The sequence below is a fragment of the Strongylocentrotus purpuratus genome, unplaced genomic scaffold, assembly GCF_000002235.5.
Source record: "Strongylocentrotus purpuratus isolate Spur 01 unplaced genomic scaffold, Spur_5.0 spur5_scaffold_20, whole genome shotgun sequence".
NCBI lineage: Eukaryota > Metazoa > Echinodermata > Echinoidea > Camarodonta > Strongylocentrotidae > Strongylocentrotus > Strongylocentrotus purpuratus.
This window is the reverse complement of record NW_022145606.1, coordinates 48,250,988-48,275,684: the sequence shown is the minus strand read 5'-3', so window position 1 is coordinate 48,275,684 and position 24,697 is coordinate 48,250,988. Positions and strand designations below refer to the sequence as shown.

The window sequence follows — 24,697 nt, the reverse complement described above, 5'->3', positions numbered from 1 at the left end:
AACAAGCCTTAAAGAGTATAAAGTTTTATATCCAGTGATATACACGTTTTTGCAGAACATGATAACACATACTGTAAATACATGTCTACATTAAAGCTTTATTGAATACAACTAGCCATATCATGAAGTAAAGACAAACAAATAAGTGGATAGCAGAACAATGCTAGAGTTGAGTAATACAAATGGCCTCCTTTTGTTTTTTGTTTTGAGGCCTTCATGTTGTTTTTTGAATGAGGAGGGTGAAGATGCCAGGCTCAAGCTTGTAATAAAAGGTGTAAGGTCAAACTGTTGAGTGCAAAATTGGGCTGACTCCATAGTGCCTGGCCTATAAATGGTCCTAGTCTTCTGCAATCATATCTAGACCATTTCCATTGTGAATTTCTGCATGAAAGTCTGGTCTAACTCCATAGCGATCAATCTTCAGATAGTCCTGGTTTACTGTGATGAGGGATAGATCATCTCTCAATGAGTGTATTAGTTAGTCTGCAGGTGGTCCAGGTCTAATACAACAAGTCTAGACCAAATCTAGATTTTCACAGCTGAGTAGAAGGCTGGGCTAACTCCAAGTGACTGGTCTTCAGCTGGTCTTGGTCTTCTAGATACGAGGATCAAATCTAAATGTATTTCTAGGTCAAGGAAGATATATAAAAGAGTTTTCATATTCGTCAAATCCAAATGTAGACAGAGCATTACATTGAATAAACCTGTAACTGAGTTGCAATCTGAACTTCATCTGTGCCCTATTTCATTAAATATGTAGTGAATAAAACACGTTAACAATGTATAAGCTACTGAAATGAATATGATTTATATTTGGTAACCCCCCAAATAGAGAGATCCTTGTTACTGTTTATTATGTTCTAATTATGTTTGTCTCAAAATCAGTCCGAGAAATAGATCGGTTAACAGATTCCATGAATTCATTGATTGTTTATTTAAGAGAAACAAGATTTGCAGCAATATTGCCTAATTGCACAAGATTTATCATTCAAAGGTACTAAAAATGCACATCAATTTCTAAGTATGACAACTCATTAAAATCACATTTCCAACACAATCAAATGTTTAACTCAATACAAATCATATTTCTTACACCAAACAGAATGTGTGCCCTTTTCATTGTGAATTGAGATTCTGTCCAGAGTCCTGTCTGATAAAACTTGTTATCAATAACAAAAAAGAATAATTGTTATAAGCTACCGAAATCCTTACATGTGGGTGGCAGTGAGCAGATTTGTCATAGATCAATGGCAGTTGTTATTGATGAAAGGTTTTATAAAACAGAGCCCTGGGCCCGTTGCATAAAAACTTACCTTTGATGGTAACTTTGCCATCAATGGCAACTACCATGGTAACAGGGCTCAACAGCCAATCAAAATCAAGGTTTTCATGGTAGTTACATTGATGGCAAATTTATCATCGATGGTAAGTTTTATGAAACCGAGCCCTGGGGGTGTTTCACAAAGATCCTAAGTCAAACTTAACTCTAAGTTGTAGCCTTAAAATAAAATATACGGTATTCAAAAGCAAAAATTCCAGTATTGTAGACTTTTCATAAATTCCACATCAAGAACATGAAATCTCCCATGATAATTGAAAATATGAACGATTTAAATCCACATTTTATGCCTTTTAAAATAACTTTTACAAAACATTTTCAAGGAAGCTAACTGCTTTCCATAATTGTTAAGTCCAACTTAGAGATAAGTTCAACTTAGGATCTTTGTGAAACACCCCCCAGGTGTCAGGGCAAAAAGTCACAAATAATTGTATTCAAAGGATATGATTTATAGTCGAGCTGCTGTCTCAGAACCCCGGTCAGAACAAACTCAGCATTGTGGACATCTGCAAGGGGAGAGGATTTTGACAAATCTTAAAACAGGATAAGTGCATGATATATCATCACAACAAAAACAACAACAAAAATAATAATAACTCTACTACTAATTGTCTTACTACTCCAACTACTCCTGGGGCCCGTTTCACAAAACTTGTCATCAGTGACAAATGACCGGTTTCGTTATAAGCTACTGAAATCCTTGCTTCTGCTTGTTTATCAGCAGATTTGTCACTGATATTTATCATTTGTCATTGAAAAAAGGCTTTGTGAAACACCCTCCTGGACGACGATTGAATATGACTTTAGCACTTCAGTACTCAATTGACAAACATCCAATATGATAATGTCCGATGATTGCATTACCTGACTGTAAGTAAGCAACCAGGGGACAGACGGTTTTAAGTTTCTTCTGAGGGACTTGATAATGAACAGAGATGAGCGCATTGACTTGGTTTCATACCCAGGCCCTCCCAGATACGAATGAGAACACTGCTCTACCCCTGAACCATTGCGCCTCCTCAATATTACAGCCATTTCAATAAGTAGCACTTACCAAAGTCCTTTCCAAGGGACTTGGTAATGAGCATTAAAGTCTTGCAAAGGGGATGAGCACATTGACTTGGTTTCATACCTAGGACCTCTCAGATACGAATGAGAACACTGCTCTACCACTGAACCATCGCGCCTCTTCAATATTACAGCCTTTTCTCCCAGTAGCACTTAATAATAATAATATTTTTGTTTATTATATAGCGCTTAAAGATGAAGTTGAGTTCTGGTCATGCGATTGCATTGTGAAAGAAACGGTGTGAAACCGACCAGAAAAGGTTGATCATCTAGCATATAAGAATTTGTGTGTATTGCAAGGTTCTGGAATCATCAAAATGATAAGAAATTTGGCCAAGTCTTGGTAAAGTTACAAACACTTGCACAGAAAGATGTATATGGGACTACACGAACACGTGGCGTAAAAAGCCGCCCCCCCCCCCCCCCCCCCCCCCCGATTTTTACGATGTTACATGCATATTTAGAATATGAAGGCATTTGAAGAGCCATGCTTTTCAGGGAACATGTCTTAACTGATGTTCTTCCACACTTGCATAATAAGAATGAGTAATGCTCACAAATTATTTTTCACCTCTTCCCAGAACTCAACCTTCTCTTTAATACGTCGGTAATGTCCGAGTTGACATTATTACCCAGTCATCGGATTCTGGCTTGCCCACACACAATGTATGCACTTTCTCCACTCCCTGTGGAGCATTCCAACAAGAGCTACTAGGCTCAAATTGCTGAGCAGACCACATACTTACCGATGTTGTGCGTGAAGAAATCTCTACATGACGGCATATCCGAGGGGGAGCTGATCACTACAAAGGACCCTTTCCCCAGGGCGCTTTGGATGTGACTGATCTTCATGAGGGAGGGACGGGAGGGGGCGAGCTTGCCCCCCGCACACTCAATGATCTCCCTCAGCATGTTGGCTCCCGGTTTGACGCCCGGTGTGATGTAGATTGTTACATCCTTCAAATAAAAGAGAGGGAGAGGTAATAGTTATGATTCATATCGCCCCCATTGACTGCTGATTTGTTTTCAAATCCCATCGGTATTAGAAAGTAGCCTACCGGTTCCCTGATAGGTCAAAACTGCGCAAATGAACTACATTATTATCTGCTTAAAAACAATGTCTAGGCAATAGTTAAAAACTAATGCCCAGGCAATATGTCTGTTGTGCTTCACTGAACACATGTTGAGTATTAGACATTCAAACTAGAGAATAGTCTTACAAAATGAATACATTTACATCAACCTTTCCTTTTTAAAAGGTTGACTGTAAAACGGTATATACTTTGCTAAATTATTCATAACCCTTGTAAATTGGATGTTTTTTGCGTTTTTCGTAACTCAAGAAGAACCATCATCTCATCTCCATCGCCATCATCACCATCATCACCATCATCACCACCACCATCATCATCATCACCACCATCATCATCACCACCACCACCACCATCACCATCACCACCATCATCATCATCACCATTACCATCACCATCATCATCATCACCATCATCATCATCATCATCATCACCACCATCACCATCACCACCACCATCATCATCATCATCATCATCACCACCATCATCATCATCATCATCATCATCACCATCATCATCATTATCACCATCATCATCACCATCATCATCATCACCATCATCATCACCATCATCATCATCATCATCTCATCATCATTATCACCATCTCATCATCATCATCACCATCTCATCACCATCACCATCACCATCACCACCATCTCATCATCATCATCATCATCTCATCACCATCACCATCACCACCATCATCACCACCATCAATCATCATCAATCATCATCATCACCATCAATCATCATCATCATCATTGATATACCTTGAATAGCTTCTGCTTGCAGGCTCTGATCAGAGATTCCCTGAGTTGGAATGAAAACAATGTCTCCATCTCCTGATCCACAAGAGAAAAGTTTGTCACATCTAGAAAGAAAGAGAGAGATAAGAAAAAGATTGATGATTTGAAGTATAGTCAAACCTGTCTATTACAGCCATCCCATGTAAGTAAAAGACGGGTGACCTCGATAGACAGTTGGTCTTATAAAGAGGTGGCCACTACTACTTCTTTTTTTAACCTTTGATCTTACCCACAGACTTTCTGGTCTTGTAGCTCTCCTCGATACCACTGCTACTACTAATACCACTTGTACTACTTCTACTACATTAACCTTTGACCTTACCCACAGACTTTCTGGTCTTGTAGCTCTCCTCGATACCACTGCTACTACTAATACCACTTGTACTACTTCAACTACATTAACCTTTGACCTTACCCACAGATTTTCTGGTCTTGTAGCTCTCCTCGATACCACTGCTACTACTAATACCACTTGTACTACTTCAACTACATTAACCTTTGACCTTACCCACAGATTTTCTGGTCTTGTAGCTCTCCTCGATACCACTGCTACTACTAATACCACTTGTACTACTTCAACTACATTAACCTTTGACCTTACCCACAGATTTTCTGGTCTTGTAGCTCTCCTCGATACCACTGCTACTACTAATACCACTTGTACTACTTCTACTACATTAACCTTTGATCTTACCCACAGACTTTCTGGTCTTGTAGCTCTCCTCGATACCACTGCTACTACTAATACCACTTGTACTACTTCAACTACATTAACCTTTGACCTTACCCACAGATTTTCTGGTCTTGTAGCTCTCCTCGATACCACTGCTACTACTAATACCACTTGTACTACTTCAACTACATTAACCTTTGACCTTACCCACAGATTTTCTGGTCTTGTAGCTCTCCTCGATACCACTGCTACTACTAATACCACTTGTACTACTTCTACTACATTAATAACTACTATTATATTCTACATACTAAGAATCTTGCTCTACGATTGGTCATAAGTAAATCACGTGATCAAAGATAGTTCGCCCATCATTGGTGGGAGAAGCAAAAAGTTTGTTGCCCTTTGTAGATAGTACTACTATCTACAAAGGGCAACGCACTTTTACTGAAGATAAAGGTACTATCTACAAAGGGCAACGCACTTTCACTGAAGATTATCCAAAAGCGCACTAAAACAGGCGTAATTAAGCGCGCATTACCAATGAGCGCAATTAAAGCAAACACATGCGCGCACCGTACCCTCAAAGGGGTTGGGTTAAACTTTTAACTTTTTTTCGTGTGAATTTGGGCCTGGTGTCTTTCATGTAGATGCATACACGTCCTTTTCTTTTTTGTAGTTAAATTGTTTTGGATGTGGATGTGGAAAATAAAGCAAATAATCACCTTTTGGTTTCAGGCGATGGCAAACTATCACTTCCTCGTCGATCAGAATATATATGCTATCTTTCCTCAGCTTCGCTTCGGAACGATAGCTACATCCAGATCGCCTCGGAAGTGATAGTTTGTCCCATCACCTTCACCAACGGAAGTTATTTGCCTACTATTACTATTACCACCATTACTCCTACTATTACTATTAGCACCATTACTACTACTATTACTATTACCACCATTACTACTACTATTACAACCACCCTTACTATTACTATCACTTCTACTTCTAATAACCTTTGACCTTACCCAGAAACCATCTGCTCTTGTAGCTCTCCTCTATCCACAAAGGTGAGACGATGTGCTTAAACACTGACTGCTTGTACTACTACCACTACCACTACCAATACTACCACTACTACTACCACTACTACTTCTTTTAACCTTTGACCTTACCCAGAAACCATCTGCTCTTGTAGCTCTCCTCTATCCACATAGGTGAGACGATGTGCTTACACACGGAGACACCGGCTAGGAACTTGACCGTCCTCATTATCTTGGATGCTATCAGGTGAGTACACTGACTGATGGAGTCCACGATCCGTCCACCAAGCTTCTCAATTTTCTGCAGAAGGAAAAACAGGAGAAAATATTTGCCGTAATGAAATTTTATTTTTATTTCTCATTTAATTCTTTTCTTTACATTTCATTACGGTATAGCTGATACAAGCTAGATGGATGTTTGACTGCACGCAAATTTGTGGATGAATTAGGCTAGGCATAGTGTTGGCATAGTGTGGTGCATGTACTCCTGTCATTACCAAATTAAATCTCACTTTTTACTATAATCTTTAAGTTATTTGTCATGCGCGCCCTATCATCATCTTCAAACAGCCTTCTAGATACTTCCAGACCATTTTGATCTTCATGTAACACCCTACTTCAAGCGATATTTTCATCAGTTTTCAAGCTTGGTCTGGGGGGCCCAGCTCAAGTTCTACAGTGTGGTCCCATGCATTGAGATTCTTGCTGGACTTAGGAACAACTACACACACACATCAAGTCAGTCTTCTAGTCAACTTTTCCTTATCACTCATCATGATCTGTGGATATTTTATTACAAGCATCTAGATTTCTTAACCATCCAAGATAAAGTAAGACCAATCCAGTTATTTTATTTCCAGTTATTTTCCAGTTATTTTTGCTGGACTTTGTAAAAGCTACACTCACAAATTCAACTCAATTCAAGTGAGACCAAACCAGCTTTTTTCTCAGTTGTTATCCTGTTTTATAGTCTCTAGCATTTTATCGAAATTTGCACCAATCTATAGTCCATCAAAATCGAGCTGTTTGTCTCTGAAACCTAGCTTCCTTCCTACATCATGCAGGAACATCACCTCTTCATCAGCTTACTTGTCCTTATGTCTTCTATGCACGTGCTTGTGAAGACATACGTCATTGAAGAAAGTGATACACGATTTCTAGATCAGCAGGAACATCTTTTGATATTGCCTAACTTCAGCTCTCGTGATTTTAGTCATGCAGGTGTACGCAGCCTCTGCCTTTTTCTCAGATTCCAGCAGAAGCGCAGTAACTCTTCATGTGTCCTCAACATTCGTTCCACCAGCCACCTGGCCATCTTACTTCTTCTCAGTGGGCAAGTTGAGCCCAACCCAGGTCCAGACACTCCTACATGCGCTATTTGCAAGTCGGATGTCTCTGTCAATGATAAAGCAATATTGTGTGACAATTGTGATGCCTGGTGTCACATCTCATGTGTAGGCATCTCGGCTTCTTCGTACAGTGTTCTCACCCGTCTTAGCAGTTTTTCGTGGATATGCTGTAAGTGTAACAGCATCAATGCAGAATTATCATCTTCCCTTCTGGATGCTGATTTCACTAGTCCTAACCGCTACTCAGCTCTCCATGACGATGCAAGCGAGGTTGATGTTGATGTTGCAAGTGGTCCTCAAGCCTCCACTCCCACTGACAAGGCACCACCCCTACAGTTCTCTTCACCAAGGAAAAATAGAAGGAAGGCATTGAAAGCAGTCATAATTAACTGCAATGGCCTCAAGAGTTTTACGAAACAGTCCCAATTTCAGGCTCTGATCGATCACCACAGACCTGATATCATACTTGGTTGTGAATCGAAGCTAGACGACACCTGCCCGACATATAGCGTCTTTCCTAGCTCTTACAATGTTTTTCGAAAGGACAGAAATGAACATGGCGGAGGAGTTTTTGTAGCTGTTCACAACTCCCTCATCGTGTCAAATTGTCCAGAGTTTGACACAGACTGCGAGCTAGTATGGTGTCACCTTCAATTCACAAATGCCAAGCCTCTCTTCATTGCAAGCTATTACCGCCCTCCTTCTGGCCGAGAACAAGGACTCGAAGAACTACGCAACTCAATTGCCACATTGATGTCTAGACACCGACGCAATCATCCAAATATTATTATCGGCGGGGACTTTAACCTACCAGATATCGATTGGAAGGAATGCATTGTTAAAAACAGCAATCGCACTAGCATCCACCAACTCCTCCTTGATATCCTGCTAGAGAACTCTCTTCTCCAGTTTGTTAATGATGTAACCCGCCCTGTATCTGAGAATACACTAGATCTTCTTCTTGCGTCAAATCCAACACTGGTGTCCGATGTCTGTGTCCATCCAGGAATATCGGACCATAACATCGTTGCTTTTTCGATCTCGGGGAATCCAAGAACTTGCCGCATTCCGCCAAGAAAAATCTACCAATTCCACAAAGCTGATCTTCAGAAACTCCGCAAGGCTGTTGCGAAATTCTCAATGGATTTTCTATCATCTTCACCAGAGCTGAAGTCAGTTGATGAAAACTGGACCTGTATCACATCACTCATCAACAAGTGCAAGGATAAATTCATCCCATCCAAGATCCACGAAGTCAGCCTAGTGCATCCAATTGGAAGGCCTACAGGCAGCTTCGAAACGAACTGACCAAACGTGTCCGCCAAGCTCATCACAATTACGTCTGCAACATAATAGGTGAGAGCCTATATGCGAACCCCAAGGCTTTCTGGTCATATGTAAAACAGCGTAGATCTGAAAACTTTGGTATACCACCCTTGAGAAATGATAACAAGCTCCATATCACAAACAAGGACAAGGCTGAATGTTTGAATAATTACTTTCATTCTACCTTCACCAAGAGCAACGTGGATCAAGTTTGCATAAACCGGCCCTCCCTATACAATGACATAGGGCATCTCCACATCCACCGGTCTGGTGTAGTTAAGCAACTGCTTCAACTGAATCCATCCAAAGCCAGTGGCCCAGATGAGATACATCCAAGAATTCTGAAGATGCTAGCACACGAAATAGCCCCTGCATTGTCATTTCTGTTTCAACAGAGTTACAATACCGGAGAAGTGCCTTTAGACTGGAAACGTGCACTTGTAGCCCCTATTTATAAGGCAGGAGATAAATGTTGCCCAGGTAACTACAGACCTATATCGCTGACGTGTATCTGCAGTAAGGTGATGGAACATATTATGCTTAGCCACATTTCTAAACATCTTGCAGCTAACAACATACTCATTGATGAACAGCATGGTTTCAGACAGAATCTTTCGACAACAACACAACTTGTCACAGCTACCGATGATTGGTCATCCTCTCTTCAATCTAGAGGCCAAACTGATACCATCTTTCTCGACTTCCAAAAAGCGTTTGATCGCGTACCACATCCACACCTTAGATCCAAACTACATTACTACGGAATCAGGGGAGACTCTCTCCGCTGGACTATGTCACTCCTAGCGAATAGACATCAAGCTGTCGTCGTCAATGGTGCTCGCTCAGCATGGATGCCTGTTACTTCAGGAGTACCGCAGGGTTCTGTCATCGGCCCCGTACTTTTCCTGCTGTACATCAATGACATCAAACTCAACATCAAGTCCACAATGCGTCTATTTGCAGATGACAGTGTCATCTATCGGCGTATCGACTCTCCCTCTGACACTCATATACTGCAAGAAGATCTCCATGTTCTTGCAGACTGGTCCACTAAATGGCTGATGGGATTCAACATCAAGAAGTGTGCTACATTGTCAATCACAAACAAGAAGCACCCCGTCACAGTGGACTACACCCTACTAAATGAGTCAATTCCTCGAGTAAAACAATACAAGTATCTTGGTGTCACGATTACCCATGACCTTAAATGGAACACCCAATGTAAACTCGCCACCCAGAAAGGCAATAGAACCCTTGGCCTCCTACGCAGAACTCTATCACCGTGCACCAAGAACATCAAATCCAAAGCCTACACAATGCTTGTTCGTCCTCAACTTGAGTATGGCAGTGAAGCTTGGAACCCTCGGACTCTGACATCAATACAAAGTCTTGAGAAAGTACAGCGAGCTGCCGCCCGTTTTGTATACCAAGACTACCGGAGAATAACATCAGTCACAGCACTTGTCAACAAACTGGGATGGGATACCCTTCACAACCGCAGGCTTCTTGCACAGTCCACTTTGTTTTACAAGATGCACCATCATCAACTCAACATGCCTTTTCCCACTCACATTATCCCAGCTACATATCTGGGCAGAAATGATCACCCTCTGAAGTATGCAGTACCCCCAGCTTCCATTGATAGCTTTAAGTACTCCTTCTATCCTCGCACCATCTGGACGTGGAACCACCTATCAGCTGCTGCAGTAACATCTCCAACAGTGACCATCTTCCAGGAGGCTGCTCTACCTATCATCAGAGCGTTGCCTCCTCCTGTTGGGTCCAAGCTACTGTAGACTCCACGTCTCGGTTTTTACTTGCACGTCCACCGTTTTATTGTAAATAATAGACATCATTCACTGTTTTGAATTACTTCATGCACTGTCACTATGCCAGCACGTTGCACGGACATCCCAGTTTAGCTGTATGATAGCTGCCATCAAGATTATCTCTACAAGTAACAAGTAACAAGTAACAAGTAACGCAGTCGAAAATGATGCCTCCGCCATAGAGAAATTTTTCAAATTCAAGTTTGATTGTAATCCATTAACAGGTTCGCAGAATATCGTTATTACAAGCTATTTTTTATATACATGTATGACCCTTTCGTCTTTGATCTTATGACCCTAAAATCCAATCAGGTCAATAAATTTTGCTGAGAAACCGCCTACTTATCGATATATTTGGTAAAATCTATCCGGACTGGATAGATATCGCGTAGTCCCATATGCATCTTTCTGTGTACAGTGCTTGTAATTTTACAGAGACCAATTTCTTATCACTTTGATGATTCCACAACGTTTCTTTCACAATGCAATCACATGACCAGAACTGGTCTACACCTTTAACAAACAGTTTTTTAGCAAAGAAGTAGGGACATTTGTTTAATTCTCACTTTGGATAAGTCGGTCATTCTCGCAGCATCGAGACCAGTGAATAAGATTCTAGGAGCCTTGTCGGGAGCGATGCGAGGTGTTCCCGCGTCCCAATCATCATCCATCTGTATCATGTTCCTAAGAGAGAGAGAGAGAGAGAGAGAGAGAGAGAATAAGATTTAAATAGCATTGTCGGGAGAGATGCAAAGCGATGTTGCTCCAATCTGTATAATTAACAACACATTTGTTTGTTTGTTTGTTTTACCTGACGGGTAAGAAAGCATTCTGGTAAATAAGCAACCAGGGAACCGACGGCAGCCCTCTACAAGGGACTTGGTAATGAGGATTACTGCCTTACCGAAGGCACGTGCACATCGACTTGGTTTCCAATCCAATTCCTATGAGATTACTGCTCTACCACTGAGCCATCGTACCTCCCTTATTACCATATTACCATGATTTCCATCTTTATTTCTCACCTGATTTTCTTGGAAGCATTACCAGGGGACTGTGGATCTCCTTTCCGCTTCCCATTGGCAAGATTGGCTGTCTTCTGTGCGATGCTTGTGATGTAACTCTGTAAGAGGAGCATAAAATTATTGTAATGAAAATTGGTATTTAAAAAAAACTGACGAAAATCTCACAAGAGATAAGGATGAGTAGATTGAGATGGGATGTCTTTGTTCAAGAAAGAGAAAAGCCATTGGATTTAGAGGGCAACTAATTTCCAGGTTGTCGGATCAAGAATAGCATTGTCTAGATAGACGGTGCTATACAAATGCCTATTATTATTATTATTATTATTAAGACTCTTTGGTAGACCTCGCAAGGCTTGGAAGGACATGCTAGAAGAAGACATGGAAGTATCTGGCCTCATTCAGGGGGATGCTAAAGACCGGTAGGCGTGAAGAAGGGCCATAAGGGAAATAAAATGTCCAACCATATAGCGCGACAAAAAAACGGAAGCTAGACGATGACAATGAAAATAACCACCAAATTTTTTATTTTTTATAACTGAAACATTCAGCGCAAGTGGTCTCGGGCTTGATTTGGCACAAGTGTAAGTATGGGCATAACTGATAACAGGAATATTATCAACTATCTTTTTAAGCATTTGATATAACGATATAACGAACAGATGAAAATCATACAATTTCTGTATCTAACCATGAGTAGTATCATATATTTTCTTATAGCTTAGTATATAAGACTGAAAACTGAAATATATCATTATTCCAATTTCATTTGAGATTTTGTGATAAGTCTGAAATAATTGTCACATTACAAACATTAGAAACAGATATAAAATAATGTTTTTGAATGACTTACCCGTCGTATTGACTGTGATATTTTGATTGGTATCATCCACGGTTCTGAAAGAAAAGAAAAAAAGCGATGTCACTCATGGAAAAGCTTAGTACTTGGTAAGCATTTTAATAATTTAGTTGTTAATTGCATGTTTATCTATATGTCTCATCATATTGTACCGATTGAACAGCCTTGGAATTGGTTATTCAGCTTTATCTGATTTGTGTCCCCCATGTACTCCTGTTTTGCTACATTTGCTTACAGTAAGGTATTTGTAAAAACAATGTTTCTTTATACAATCTTTCCACTCGTGTAAAAAAAAACCTTCCACTTACCCATTAGCTTCAGTGGTCTCAGCAGTGCGAGCTTGAAAGGGTCGTCCACATCAAAGACTTGGTATCGAGGCATGACAAAGTTATGAAGAGCATCGTAGTTACCGAGGATGACCTCGCTCAGCCACTGGACGTTAGTGACCGGTGTCCTCCACTCCTGGGCCTTCTCATACTTTGCTCCTTCAAGTCTGTCAACGGTCAAGAAATTATGATGTTCTTACATGGTGTACACAATTCTGCACATTATCCTAGTCTTTTTCAAGACTAAACCAACAGTCCTTTTCAGGACTACACACCCTCAAGAAAGATTTCCGAGAGTCCTTTTCAGGACTCCCCAATCCTCCCTCTCTCACATGGTGCAACCTCAAGCCTACTGTATAAATTATCCTTTGTTGTATAAACAAGCACCATCCCCATCATCATTATCATCTCCCTATCATCATCATATTTAATGATCTATTCCATTCTTGTCCCGTCAAACCTGTAAATGGTCAGAAAAATTGAAAATTTGGACAAGACTATATTACAAATCCATCCATTTTTAAATACCCTTATCAGCAAACAAACAAGGGTGGGCAGCATTAAGTGATGAGCCCTGTCTAAGCTACTCAAAATCTTGATAGGAAAAACTATGCTGCCACTCAATATCAGGGGGAGTTCCCCTTTAACACTGTAAAAGTTTACAAGTTAACGCCGTTCTGGTTCCAAAAAGACAATACTGTCTTTATTACCATTGGAAGATTTATGTAATGACCTTTTGCAGATGAGTAGAGTGTTGCCTCTGCTGAAGAACCCTGTGTATTTAGCTCCAGTCATTTCAATCATCGTCTTCACATCGTTCCTCTCTCCTCCCTCAAAACCAGTCACAGCAATGATCTGTTAACAAGCAAATAAAAATCACATTTCAATTGTTTTTAGCACTTTGAGCACTATGATTTGAATCAATTTGAATTAGTGAAAAAAAAGGATTCTTGCCATTTTGTGAATCATAACAGCAGTCATTTCCAAAACAAGAGATTCTGCAAACTGCAAATATCACTGTTGTCAGTTGAGAATAATTTTGAAAAATATTCATGGATTTGTGTAGATATATGTTCTGGTTCAAATTTAATACTGCTGACAATTCCATCATTTGCAACACAATACATCCAGAACCCCATTTCATAAAACTTGTTATCAATAAGAAATGCTACAATCCTATGACAACCTTGCTCTCAGCGAATCAAATGCCATGATTTTGGTAGCTTATAACAGGTAATGTAACTTGATATTGACAATAAGTTTTATGAAACAGGGCCCAGGCATTGCAAATGGGTGCGCAGCAGGAATATATTTTAGAAATACTCTAGCACTGTAATAGCATCCATGCTAAAGCCAGGTGGCTATACAAGAACCCACTATTAGAGGTGTTGTGGTTGAGTGGATATGTCACCGGACTGTGGATCACAAGGTGTACGGTTCGAGTCCCGCGGCGGCACTAACGTCCTTCAACAAGACATTAATCTACATTTGCCACACTCGACCCAGGTGAGGTAAATGGGCAACTGTTAGGATTATTCCTTAAGCTCTTTGGAAGCGCATAGGGACGTTATAATGTGATATATGCGCTATACAAGAACAGAATATTATTGTTTTTATCATCGCTATAAGAAAGAAGAGGAAATGATTTCATTTGACCTCTGACCTGATCTTTGCATGGTGGGGGTTGAAGAGGGTACGACGGAGCAGGAAAGTGCAATGCCCTCCATGGCGGTAGCATGGCTTTCTTCTTCAGACAGTCGTTCAACCAGCTCGCTGTCACGCATCGCTTCCCATCCTTCATTGCCTGTAAGGTCAAGGTTCAAAGGTCACCATAGTATAACACAAACACACAAATGTTTTTTAGTAGCGCAAAATGCAATAAAATATTGTTTAATAATAGCAATAATAGCTACATTTAGATCAGTAACATGGATCTCTTCTTCAGGTAGTTAATTGTTCAACAATACGCTTCCTACACTGTCTCTTTCATTGCTCAAGGGTTCAGGGGTCAATATCATACAGTAAATGAAAACGAAGCTCTATGGTGCTAAACACTTCTGAAGAAAGGATAATTTACCAGTCTGAAGATGTCTGTGCGTTGTGTATCACACATGATGATCTGCTTTTATCTTGTACAACTATTAACAAGCACATGGGTCGAGTGAAGGGAATTTGTATTGACTATGTAATGTATATGAGAGAAACTTTCAAGTCCTAAAGAAAACAGTTCCATTACCTACAATCAAGATCCCCATCATAGAAGAATTAGATTCTAATGTGATCAAATTTGATATCACTACAGAGATAAAGACAAGAATGAGAATGTGACCATTTCTTCAAAGACAAGCTCTCATGCGCTGTAAAGTAACACTTCTGAAGAAAGGATAACTTACAATCAAGATTACCATCATAGAGAGGAAGACAAGAATGAGAATGTGACCATTTCTTCAAAGACAAGCTCTATTGTGCTGTAAAGTAACACTTCTGAAGAAAGGATAACTTACAATCAAGATTACCATCATAGAGAGGAAGACAAGAATGAGAATGTGACCATTTCTTCAAAGACAAACTCTATTGTGCTGTAAAGTAACACTTCTGAAGAAAGGATAACTTACAATCAAGATTACCATCATAGAGAGGAAGACAAGAATGAGAATGTGACCATTTCTTCAAAGACAAACTCTATTGCCCTGTGTAGTAACACTTCTGAAGAAAGGATAACTTACCAGTCTGAAGATGTCTGTGCGTTGTGTATCACACATGATGATCTGCTTTTATCTTGTACAACTATTAACAAGCACATGGGTCGAGTGAAGGGAATTTGTATTGACTATGTAATGTATATGAGAGAAACTTTCAAGTCCTAAAGAAAACAGTTCCATTACCTACAATCAAGATCCCCATCATAGAAGAATTAGATTCTAATGTGATCAAATTTGATATCACTACAGAGATAAAGACAAGAATGAGAATGTGACCATTTCTTCAAAGACAAGCTCTCATGCGCTGTAAAGTAACACTTCTGAAGAAAGGATAACTTACAATCAAGATTACCATCATAGAGAGGAAGACAAGAATGAGAATGTGACCATTTCTTCAAAGACAAGCTCTATTGTGCTGTAAAGTAACACTTCTGAAGAAAGGATAACTTACAATCAAGATTACCATCATAGAGAGGAAGACAAGAATGAGAATGTGACCATTTCTTCAAAGACAAACTCTATTGTGCTGTAAAGTAACACTTCTGAAGAAAGGATAACTTACAATCAAGATTACCATCATAGAGAGGAAGACAAGAATGAGAATGTGACCATTTCTTCAAAGACAAACTCTATTGCCCTGTGTAGTAACACTTCTGAAGAAAGGATAACTTACCAGTCTGAAGATGTCTGTGCGTTGGGTGTCACACATGATGTGTGTGATACGATCAGAGTAGCAATCATCAACTATTCCACCATGCTCCACGATCACCTGATAAAAATTGGAAAAAAGATGAGAAAATATAAGATGACGCAAAACACACTAATTCTCTCACAACCTTAGCAACAAAAACATAGCAATGGTTGAGCAGAGCTGCTAACCTTCAGAACAGAAAATCAGTAATCACAAGGCTCAAAATCAGTAATTTCTTAAGCGGCGCTATGAATCTAAAAAAAAAAACGGCATGCCAACTTTGCGCAGACGCATGCGCACATGATTGCTCAAAATTGTTGTGAATTTACTCACACAAAGTTGCTAAATATTGATTATCAGGTCATGACAACACATCAGTTTTCCATGAAAAATCGGCTTCTATTAAGAGAATACCGCCATACTGCACAGCACTTGCTACGATTAATCCTATTTACGCAACAACAACAAACAAAAATTTTAATTTTTAAATTTTTTTTTTAAAATCCGTAATTTTAGACAACATTTTGTTATTCCGTAATGATCATTAATTTCCGTACCAATCCATACTAGTTGGCAGCTCTGGTTATGACATGACAAGAGGAGTAGTTTATTAGACTTTAGTTTCCAAACTATTTTGAAGGAGTAGCACTTGAGGCAACTTGCAGCATTATCATACCACTATCTGTAATACAAATACCACTACCATCACTATCATTCTCCAAACCATCACCAGTGCAATTATCACTTTCATTAAAACTAACACCATCATCAAAATCATCATAACCATGAGCATAAATCCCCATCACTATCATGATCACCACCATCACAATCACATTAACCATCATCATATCTCACTAGCACAAAAACATCATCACTATTGCTATCATCATCACCATCATCATCGTCATCACATGGTACGTCATGTTATGCATCAATGAACCATCATCATCATCATCATCATCATCATCACCACCATAACCATCACCATCACCACCACCACCATCATCATCACTCCTTCATAATCATGATCACCACCACCACCACCATGCCGCCACCATCATCATCACTCCTCCTTATTTACCATCATCACCACCATCACCACCACCATCACCACCACCATCATCATCATCATCATCATCATCATCATCATCATCATCATCATCATCATCACCATCACCATCACCATCACCATCACCATCACCATCACCATCACCATCACCATCACCACCACCACCACCACCACCACCACCACCACCACCACCACCACCACCACCACCACCACCACCACCACCACCACCACCACCACCACCACCACCCCTCTTCACTCACCTTCCTCCACGTATCGATGTACTCCACCCCCACTAGATGAGGGTACTCGATGATGAGAAAGATACAGCCAAGCAAACAAGAATCCGGGGTTACTGTGATAAGGATAAATAAAGAAGATTGTGAGACATACAAAACTATCTGTTCAGAGGTGATACATGAACTTGTAAATTCCATCAAAAGAAGTCAAGGTAGAATCAAGTTTCTGATATAATTTGACGGATCAATTCAAGTTCAAGTTCAAGTTCGTTTATTTACACTCATTAAAAATACAAGAACATATCAAATTAAATATGGAATAATCACACATAAAATATCATACATTTAACAACAACAAAAATACAAAAACAAAAAAACAAAACATAACATAATGGGAGTGAAGGGATGAGCTAAAAAGGAGTATGGTCCTTATGCTAGAGCCCATATCTCATATATAATACAAATTTTGTTAATCAATACTCCCATCATCAAATAAACGTTTCCTACGCTCCTCATCTCTTTGAAACTCATGTTACATTTACCTTAAAGGGATAGTTAAGTTTTGGTATAGGTGGCGCTACACAAAATAAGTTTTTTGTGAGATAATGAAAAACGGAGTGTCAAATTTAGAAAAGCATACATTTTAAATGACAAAATCATCTTTGTTTGATCAAAATCGGTTCAGAGACGGCTGAAATATCCATTGATAAGCATTTTTAATATTTCAATATATTCAATAATTTTGAACCAGATGATGACTATCATACCTCCTGCCGATGCATCATGTCCACAGTAATGAATCTCTGGTATAACCTGTAGACCCCCATAGGTCTGGTCTAGACGCCCCTTGTGCCCCCCTGGTCGCCCCCCTACCGCATTCAGTACCTGCTGTGGGAACATAGCAACATCTGTTTATATCACCTCTGGAAAAAAATGCTGATTTTTCTTTTTTTTAAAGGATAATAATTCTGTGATATAAGTTAATGTGTTTTTCCTTTCAATCAATATAATCATGTGTTTCTTATGTACGTATTATTCAATTAATAAATGATGGAAAAAAGAAGAAAAAAAAAAATCTATTATTTCAAACACTCAGTAATGTAATTTTCTAATGGTGAAAGAGACAGAAAATATGAAATTACACCCCTATCATAGCATCCATGATAGCATGATGGTAGCTTCATAGAAATTTATAAACAAAACCGCCTCAAAGTATTATATATTCCATAGCTTCTAATGGAACAAAAAGGTATAACTGGAAAGTATATGAATCAAGTGGGTTGGTACTTGGCACGATGGGTGAAATATTCTGAAACTGAGTGCGATATACCCATACATGTATGGCCCATGACACAGAAGTCAATGATATATATACAGTGTACACAACATAGTAAAGTCAAACCTGCTTTAATGACCACCTGTCTACAAAGACCACATTTTTTGTTTCCCATGAACATAGTTTCTCATTGAAACATGTACAAAAGGAACCTGTCTACAAAGACCACTTTTTGTGTTTGCCTTGGGCTGTCTTTATAGACAGGTTTCACTGTACATGTAAATGTGACGAATATCAACTGTGGCCGTCCCATACTGGTTCCATCATTCAACTAAGTTTATCCACATAAAATTCATGAACCTAGTCCTCGGGGCGTTTCACAAAGATCCTAAGTTGAACTTATCTCTCAGTTGGACTTAACAATTATGGAAAGCCGTTAGCATCTTTGAAAATATTTTGTACAATTTATTTAAAAGGCATAATATGTTGATTAAAATCATGTTCTTGATGTGGAATTTATGAAAAGTCTAAAATACTTAAATTTTTGCTTTTGAATATATTTTATTTTAAGGCTACAAATGGCTCTCCATAATGTGTAAGTCCAACTTAGAGTTAAGTTCGACTTAGGATCTTTGTGAAACACCCCCCAGGTCATTAGTAAAATTTGCTATTAAAAACAAAACCCTTGCGAAATAACAGCTAATGAAGACATCCATTTGAATTAGGTACCCTCTTACCTGTGAAACGTGTTTCTTATCAGCCGGCACACCAACCATCGATGGTAAGTACTCTGTCTTGTTTGTAATGTTCCGTAACGTGTTACGATTCTTCGTCCCTTGGTCAGTGGCAGACGAACCAGCGCCCTCTTGTGGTTGTGCCACACCAGTCCCACCACTCCCGCTTGCATGCTTGTGCTTCTTCTTGTCTTTCTTCTTCTTCTCCTTTTTATGCTTCTTCTTTTTCTTCTTGTCCTTTTTATGCTTTTTGTCTTTTGTCTTGGACGACGGCGTGCTGTATCCAGCGCTCGAGGTACTATAGGACGCCCCCAACGCTGGAGACGAACTCATCGCGGACGAGTTTGCGGTACTGCCCGAGGGCGGGGCATCCCGAACCGGTTCTGGGAGAGCCGATATGTCAGGCAAGGGCATAATGTCATCCGCCCAGGGCAGTTTCAGTTTGGGCCTCGCAACTTTCTCCTTCTTGTCCTTCGCCACTTTATCGTCGCCCTCGGTAACGGGCTCCTCATCCATGGCTTCCCCTTTCATTTCCACGTCCGTGGGAAGGGCCCCCTCTAATGGTGGGGTTTCGAATGTGAGGTATTTGGGATGGAATGTTCTCTCGTCTTGGGGTTTCTTGGCGAGGACGGATGACAGGATCCAATCGGGACACACAATCTTCACCTCGGTTTCATGCTGCGAGGCACACTCGTACTTTGTCTGAAACAAAAATAAAGCAAGATAATAATGATGATTGAATTGACATTGAATTGACATTTTATTTCCATCATCATGGCAATATATACAAAGATAAAATATGGAATTTTACAACAGATAACAATATCAAAATTACATATAAATTGACATAACAGCATTGAAAATATAAAGAAAATATGAAGGTATAGACCATAGTACATATGGAAAATGGTGATGAAGATAATAACACCTCCACCATTAACACCACCCCTCCTACTACTACTATTACTACTCTGGATTTGTGTAGCACTTAATACATCTAACATGTCTCTTTTATCAAGCCAGTCATCGGATTAAAGCCTGTCCGCAAACATTGTATACGCCTTCTCCACTTTCTAAGAAGCGTTCAAATTGGCCCTTTTTTAGAGAACGTCACAATGCTGATCAAACCACAATGACTTCTAAATCCCTCGGATAGGATGTTAAATGGAGGGCCCGTGTAGAGGAGAGTCACCACCTTTGCACTTTAAGAATCCACTGCGCTTTTCGTATAAGAGTAGGGGGAAATCTGTTGTAGTGGTTCACCTGCACATCCCTAATCAGTTATACCGGGAGGAGAGACCTGAGGATTCCAGTGATTCAGTTCGCATTTTGCCTCACAGGCACAGGCGACGCCAGATAATTTATAATAATAATCCGAACCATATTAATCAACATCATAAATGAAGAAAGAAATTGAAATAACTTACCCCTTCACATTTTGATGTGACAAGGTGTGTGCATTCTTTGCTAAGGTTTGCTCTGCAGGTCCCCCCATGGAATGTGATCAGCGCCCACAATGCATTGCGGTCGGAAGCCGCTACCTGCAAACAAATGAACATAAGTGCATACATGTACGGGTATATAGTGAGAGATTATTTATGACAAGAGAGATTAAATAACCTCCTCACATAAAACATGTTGCTTAAATTTGATGACAATTTGCCATTGGTAATCTCCATGCAGACGAGAGTAATCAAAGAGTTGAAAAACAGGGAAGTCGTTCAGAAAGTGTCCAATCAAGTCTTAAAATGTGAACTTTATTTTTTTTGCATAATAACTTTTGCCTCATTTTGGGGTATAGTTGCTCCATTATTAATCCATTTTCTCCTGTTCCATCCTGCACAAATTCTACACTCTTGCAAATTGGTGAAATAAACGCTGACATTTCCATGTGAAAGTCTCCATGAGGATATTTCAGAACTTTAACGTTTCGCTTTTTATTCATTTTTCACTTTATAAATGCAATATATCATATCTATTTGTAACTCATTACAGTTACAAGTTTTTGTGTAAGAATATGATGTCTTTAATTTTATGATATGGGATCCGGTTTCACAAAGCCTTTTTTTCAATGACAAATGACAAATATCAGTGCCAAATCTGCTGATAACCAATCAGAAGCAAGGATATCAGTAGCTTATAACAACAACTGTCATTTGTCACTGATGACAAGTTTTGTGAAACACCCCCGCCCAGGATTGTCTATTTTTATGAAAATGAAATAAAAACTAATCCTTACCTGTGAGAAGCACACGATGGAGTTGGTGAAAAGACGAACAGACTCCGGTGCAAACGCCTTCCCTGCCAAAAGGGTCTTACAGCGTATAGACATCGTAACCCATTTTGACTAGATGGTAGGATGAAGAGAAATATTGAAAACATAAAAATAAACAAATACATTAAAGCCTATCTGCACTAGTTTGGCCAGGAGGGATTAGAACTCCCTGCATGGTCACTGGCAGGTGGTTATATCTCATCAAATCAGCTCTCAATTAACATAAGAAACAGGGGACCATTGGGGCCCAAGGGTCACCGCTTAGGCATTGTTTGCTATATAGAGGGCGCAAGTAGCTAAAAGTAGTGCAGTGGGGCTTTAAGTCATTTACTTTAGGAAAAGTAAATATCTGGACAAATATATCACGAGTGGGAAAAAAGTTCTTACAGGAAACCAACAGAGTAATGAAAACAAATATTGAATAAATAGGACTAAGTAGATATACTATAAGCCTTCATGAAAGTAAATCCAGATTGTTTAAATCTTAGGTTTAAACATTTCTCCCCATTATATATCGAAATGGACAATATTCCATGAGAAAATTGATTATTTGAATTTGTTTCATCTATTTTCGTGTACGCAGCCTTATAAAGTATGGAATGCACCTTGTTTAGGCCATGATTTCCTGAGTTATTCAAGCATTTATTATTAGTTTGTTTCATGAGGCTTGGTCAAAGAAATTGCTAGTGGAAGAGAGATAAAAAAGATCAGCGTTGCCAATTTGATACTTACCGAGACCACAGGAAGCTCAAAGAGATCCCTGGCCTCCGTGACTTCTGGATGATCTTCATCTTCTGAAATGACATGCGTGACTCGATCGGTGAGGTACGATTCTTCCTTCCCACCTCCTTTCTCTAAAAGATCAGTCACCTACATGTATATCAAAAGAAAGACACACATAAAACTTTTCATAGCAGAGTGTCATTATTATTTCTTCTTCATCTTCATCATCATCTTCTTCTTCTTCTTCTCCTTCTTCTTCTCCTTCTTTTTCAAGTCTTCTTCTTGTTCTTCTTTTTCTTCTTATCGCATCCAACAATGTTTCTTTCGTGGTAGGTGATTGCAGACTAGCTAATTTGTTGCGCACAGGGAATAATTTTCCTCAAATTTTTTGATTAGCAATTTCAGCCGATGGATAAATATTTCAAATGAAATTCTGTACATTTCTATGGAAGAAAACTGCTACACAAAAGATATTTTGTATAGCAGTCATGCAAAAATGCATAGCAAATTGCGATGCGATACCAGGAAAATTATTCCCTGGCGCATATTATTAAGAAAACAATTTGCATATGTAATTATATGTTATAGAGTAAGACCGCCAAACTTCGGACGTTGCCAAACTTCGGACTAAAATTACTTCAACGGCTCAAACGCAAAATATGAGCCTAGCTCTGGCGGTTAACTTGCATGCATTTGATACTACTACTAACCTACATCGTTAGTACAGAAAGTTAGGGCAGGTTGCCGTCTGCAAAACTCACAAAAACATCAAATTCAGAGACAGATTTCAGGTTATCTGGATTTTTACAGTCCCTTAACAGGGGAGTTAAGGTATAGAGCCTCCAATATATCGATTACAAACAAATCCTTGGCATATTTCAGGTGGTTTCTGCCAAAATTATGGGAGCTTATGAGATACTTTTTCACTCTATCGCTAAAATTTTCTAATGGCGGCCGTTACTACGGACCTAGGGGTACTGTACAGTTTCCCCTACCAGAAGATGGCGCTCTTCCTAACCTCGGACAGGCAACATTGAGTGTCCTTTTGACTACGACAAAATAGCGCTTTTGTAAGATTTTAGCACCAAAATATTGTGCGAGTGTTGCGAAAAACACCTTTCTGATAGTTCTACCTAAAATAAATCTACCTAAAACAAGAAAATAATACTTTTTTTTCATGAAATCAACGCAGTCAAACTTACCCCCGTCGAATGATTTTTGATCTGGTTTCCAAACCTCCGATGAATGCGCACTTTAGCGCGCGCGCTATACGTGCGCTGAACGTGCGCTATGCGCTATACGTGCGTTATATGTGAGCTACAAATGAACGTCCGAAGCTTGGCATGAAAAAAGGTTCGGCGGGTAAGTAAATAATTCTAGTTTTCCATTTCCTTTACCAGTTTTCTTTTCATGACATACATAAACAGTATTTGCACAATAATAGTAGACTAGGTCTAGATCTATATTTGATCTTTCAATAATTAATTTTTTTTTTTAATGTTTTCCCCCGTTTTGTCTTAAGTGTCCGAAGTTTGGCGGTCTTACTCTAGGTCTAAAGTTCCTTAATTTCCTCCCCGCCTCCCCCCCCCCCTCCTCCTCCTCCGTCTTCTTCTTCTTCTATGTTCAAGAATAAAATGAGGACAATCAGGCCGAGTATATACGACATCTGCAAGAATCTTCATTTGAAGGAGGCAGATTAACTTGAACTGAAGTGAAGAAAAAGATGAAGAAAAAGATGATGATGAAGAAGAAGAAGAAGAAGAAGAAGAAGAAGAAGAAGAAGAAGAAGAAGAAGAAGAAGAAGAAGAAGAAGAAAGAACTCAAGTCATCATCATCATCATCAGAAGAAGTAGAAGAAGAAGAAGAAGAAGAAGGAGGAGAAGAAGAAGGAGAAGAAGAAGAAGAAAAAGAAAAAGAAGAAAAGAAGAAACACAACAACAAAAATAACAAAAACACAATTTGAATTGTTGTTACATGAAGACTAACTCGAGAAATCTGCCATTATAAATACACACTAACGTAAAAAAATACATACGGGACTGGCCTACATTACCTCTTCTAAAATCGTTCCAATGAGATAGTAATGGACATCTTTGAAGAATTCTTCCTGTACACAAGTCGTATCCGATTCCTCTGTTGTATTTTCCATCTTTAAATTAATCATTAAATACGATTAACAATACAAAATCGTCATTTTCTCTGCCGTACCATTCATCATTGTTCGCGCGGAATAAGACGCTCTGGCGCGGGGTTAAAACTACCGGAA

The 24,697-nt window shown here is 39.3% G+C and overlaps 1 protein-coding gene across 2 annotated transcripts in view; it reads right to left on the bottom strand.

Annotated features, from left to right (window-relative positions):
* Positions 1-24,697, bottom strand: part of LOC580489 (PAX-interacting protein 1) — a 26,169-nt gene extending 1,472 nt beyond the window's left edge. The window contains exons 1-19 of one of the 2 annotated variants that reach the window (XM_030993533.1): positions 24,485-24,697; positions 22,441-22,578; positions 21,673-21,780; positions 20,861-20,974; positions 19,437-20,135; positions 18,191-18,308; positions 17,448-17,539; positions 16,101-16,196; positions 14,389-14,529; positions 13,459-13,580; positions 12,708-12,892; positions 12,394-12,437; positions 11,544-11,641; positions 11,085-11,202; positions 6,147-6,315; positions 4,269-4,369; positions 3,154-3,364; positions 1,785-1,845; positions 1-620 (exon numbers count right to left, since the gene is read on the bottom strand). The exon at positions 1-620 is cut by the window's left edge and continues 1,472 nt beyond it. In XM_030993533.1, the coding sequence (XP_030849393.1) occupies positions 596-620; positions 1,785-1,845; positions 3,154-3,364; positions 4,269-4,369; positions 6,147-6,315; positions 11,085-11,202; positions 11,544-11,641; positions 12,394-12,437; positions 12,708-12,892; positions 13,459-13,580; positions 14,389-14,529; positions 16,101-16,196; positions 17,448-17,539; positions 18,191-18,308; positions 19,437-20,135; positions 20,861-20,974; positions 21,673-21,780; positions 22,441-22,578; positions 24,485-24,595 (2,751 nt within the window). In that variant the 5' untranslated portion in view covers positions 24,596-24,697 and the 3' untranslated portion in view covers positions 1-595. Of the gene's footprint in view, positions 621-1,784; positions 1,846-3,153; positions 3,365-4,268; positions 4,370-6,146; positions 6,316-11,084; positions 11,203-11,543; positions 11,642-12,393; positions 12,438-12,707; positions 12,893-13,458; positions 13,581-14,388; positions 14,530-16,100; positions 16,197-17,447; positions 17,540-18,190; positions 18,312-19,436; positions 20,136-20,860; positions 20,975-21,672; positions 21,781-22,440; positions 22,579-24,484 lie in introns of both variants that reach the window. The other variant, XM_030993532.1, reaches the window with a different exon arrangement.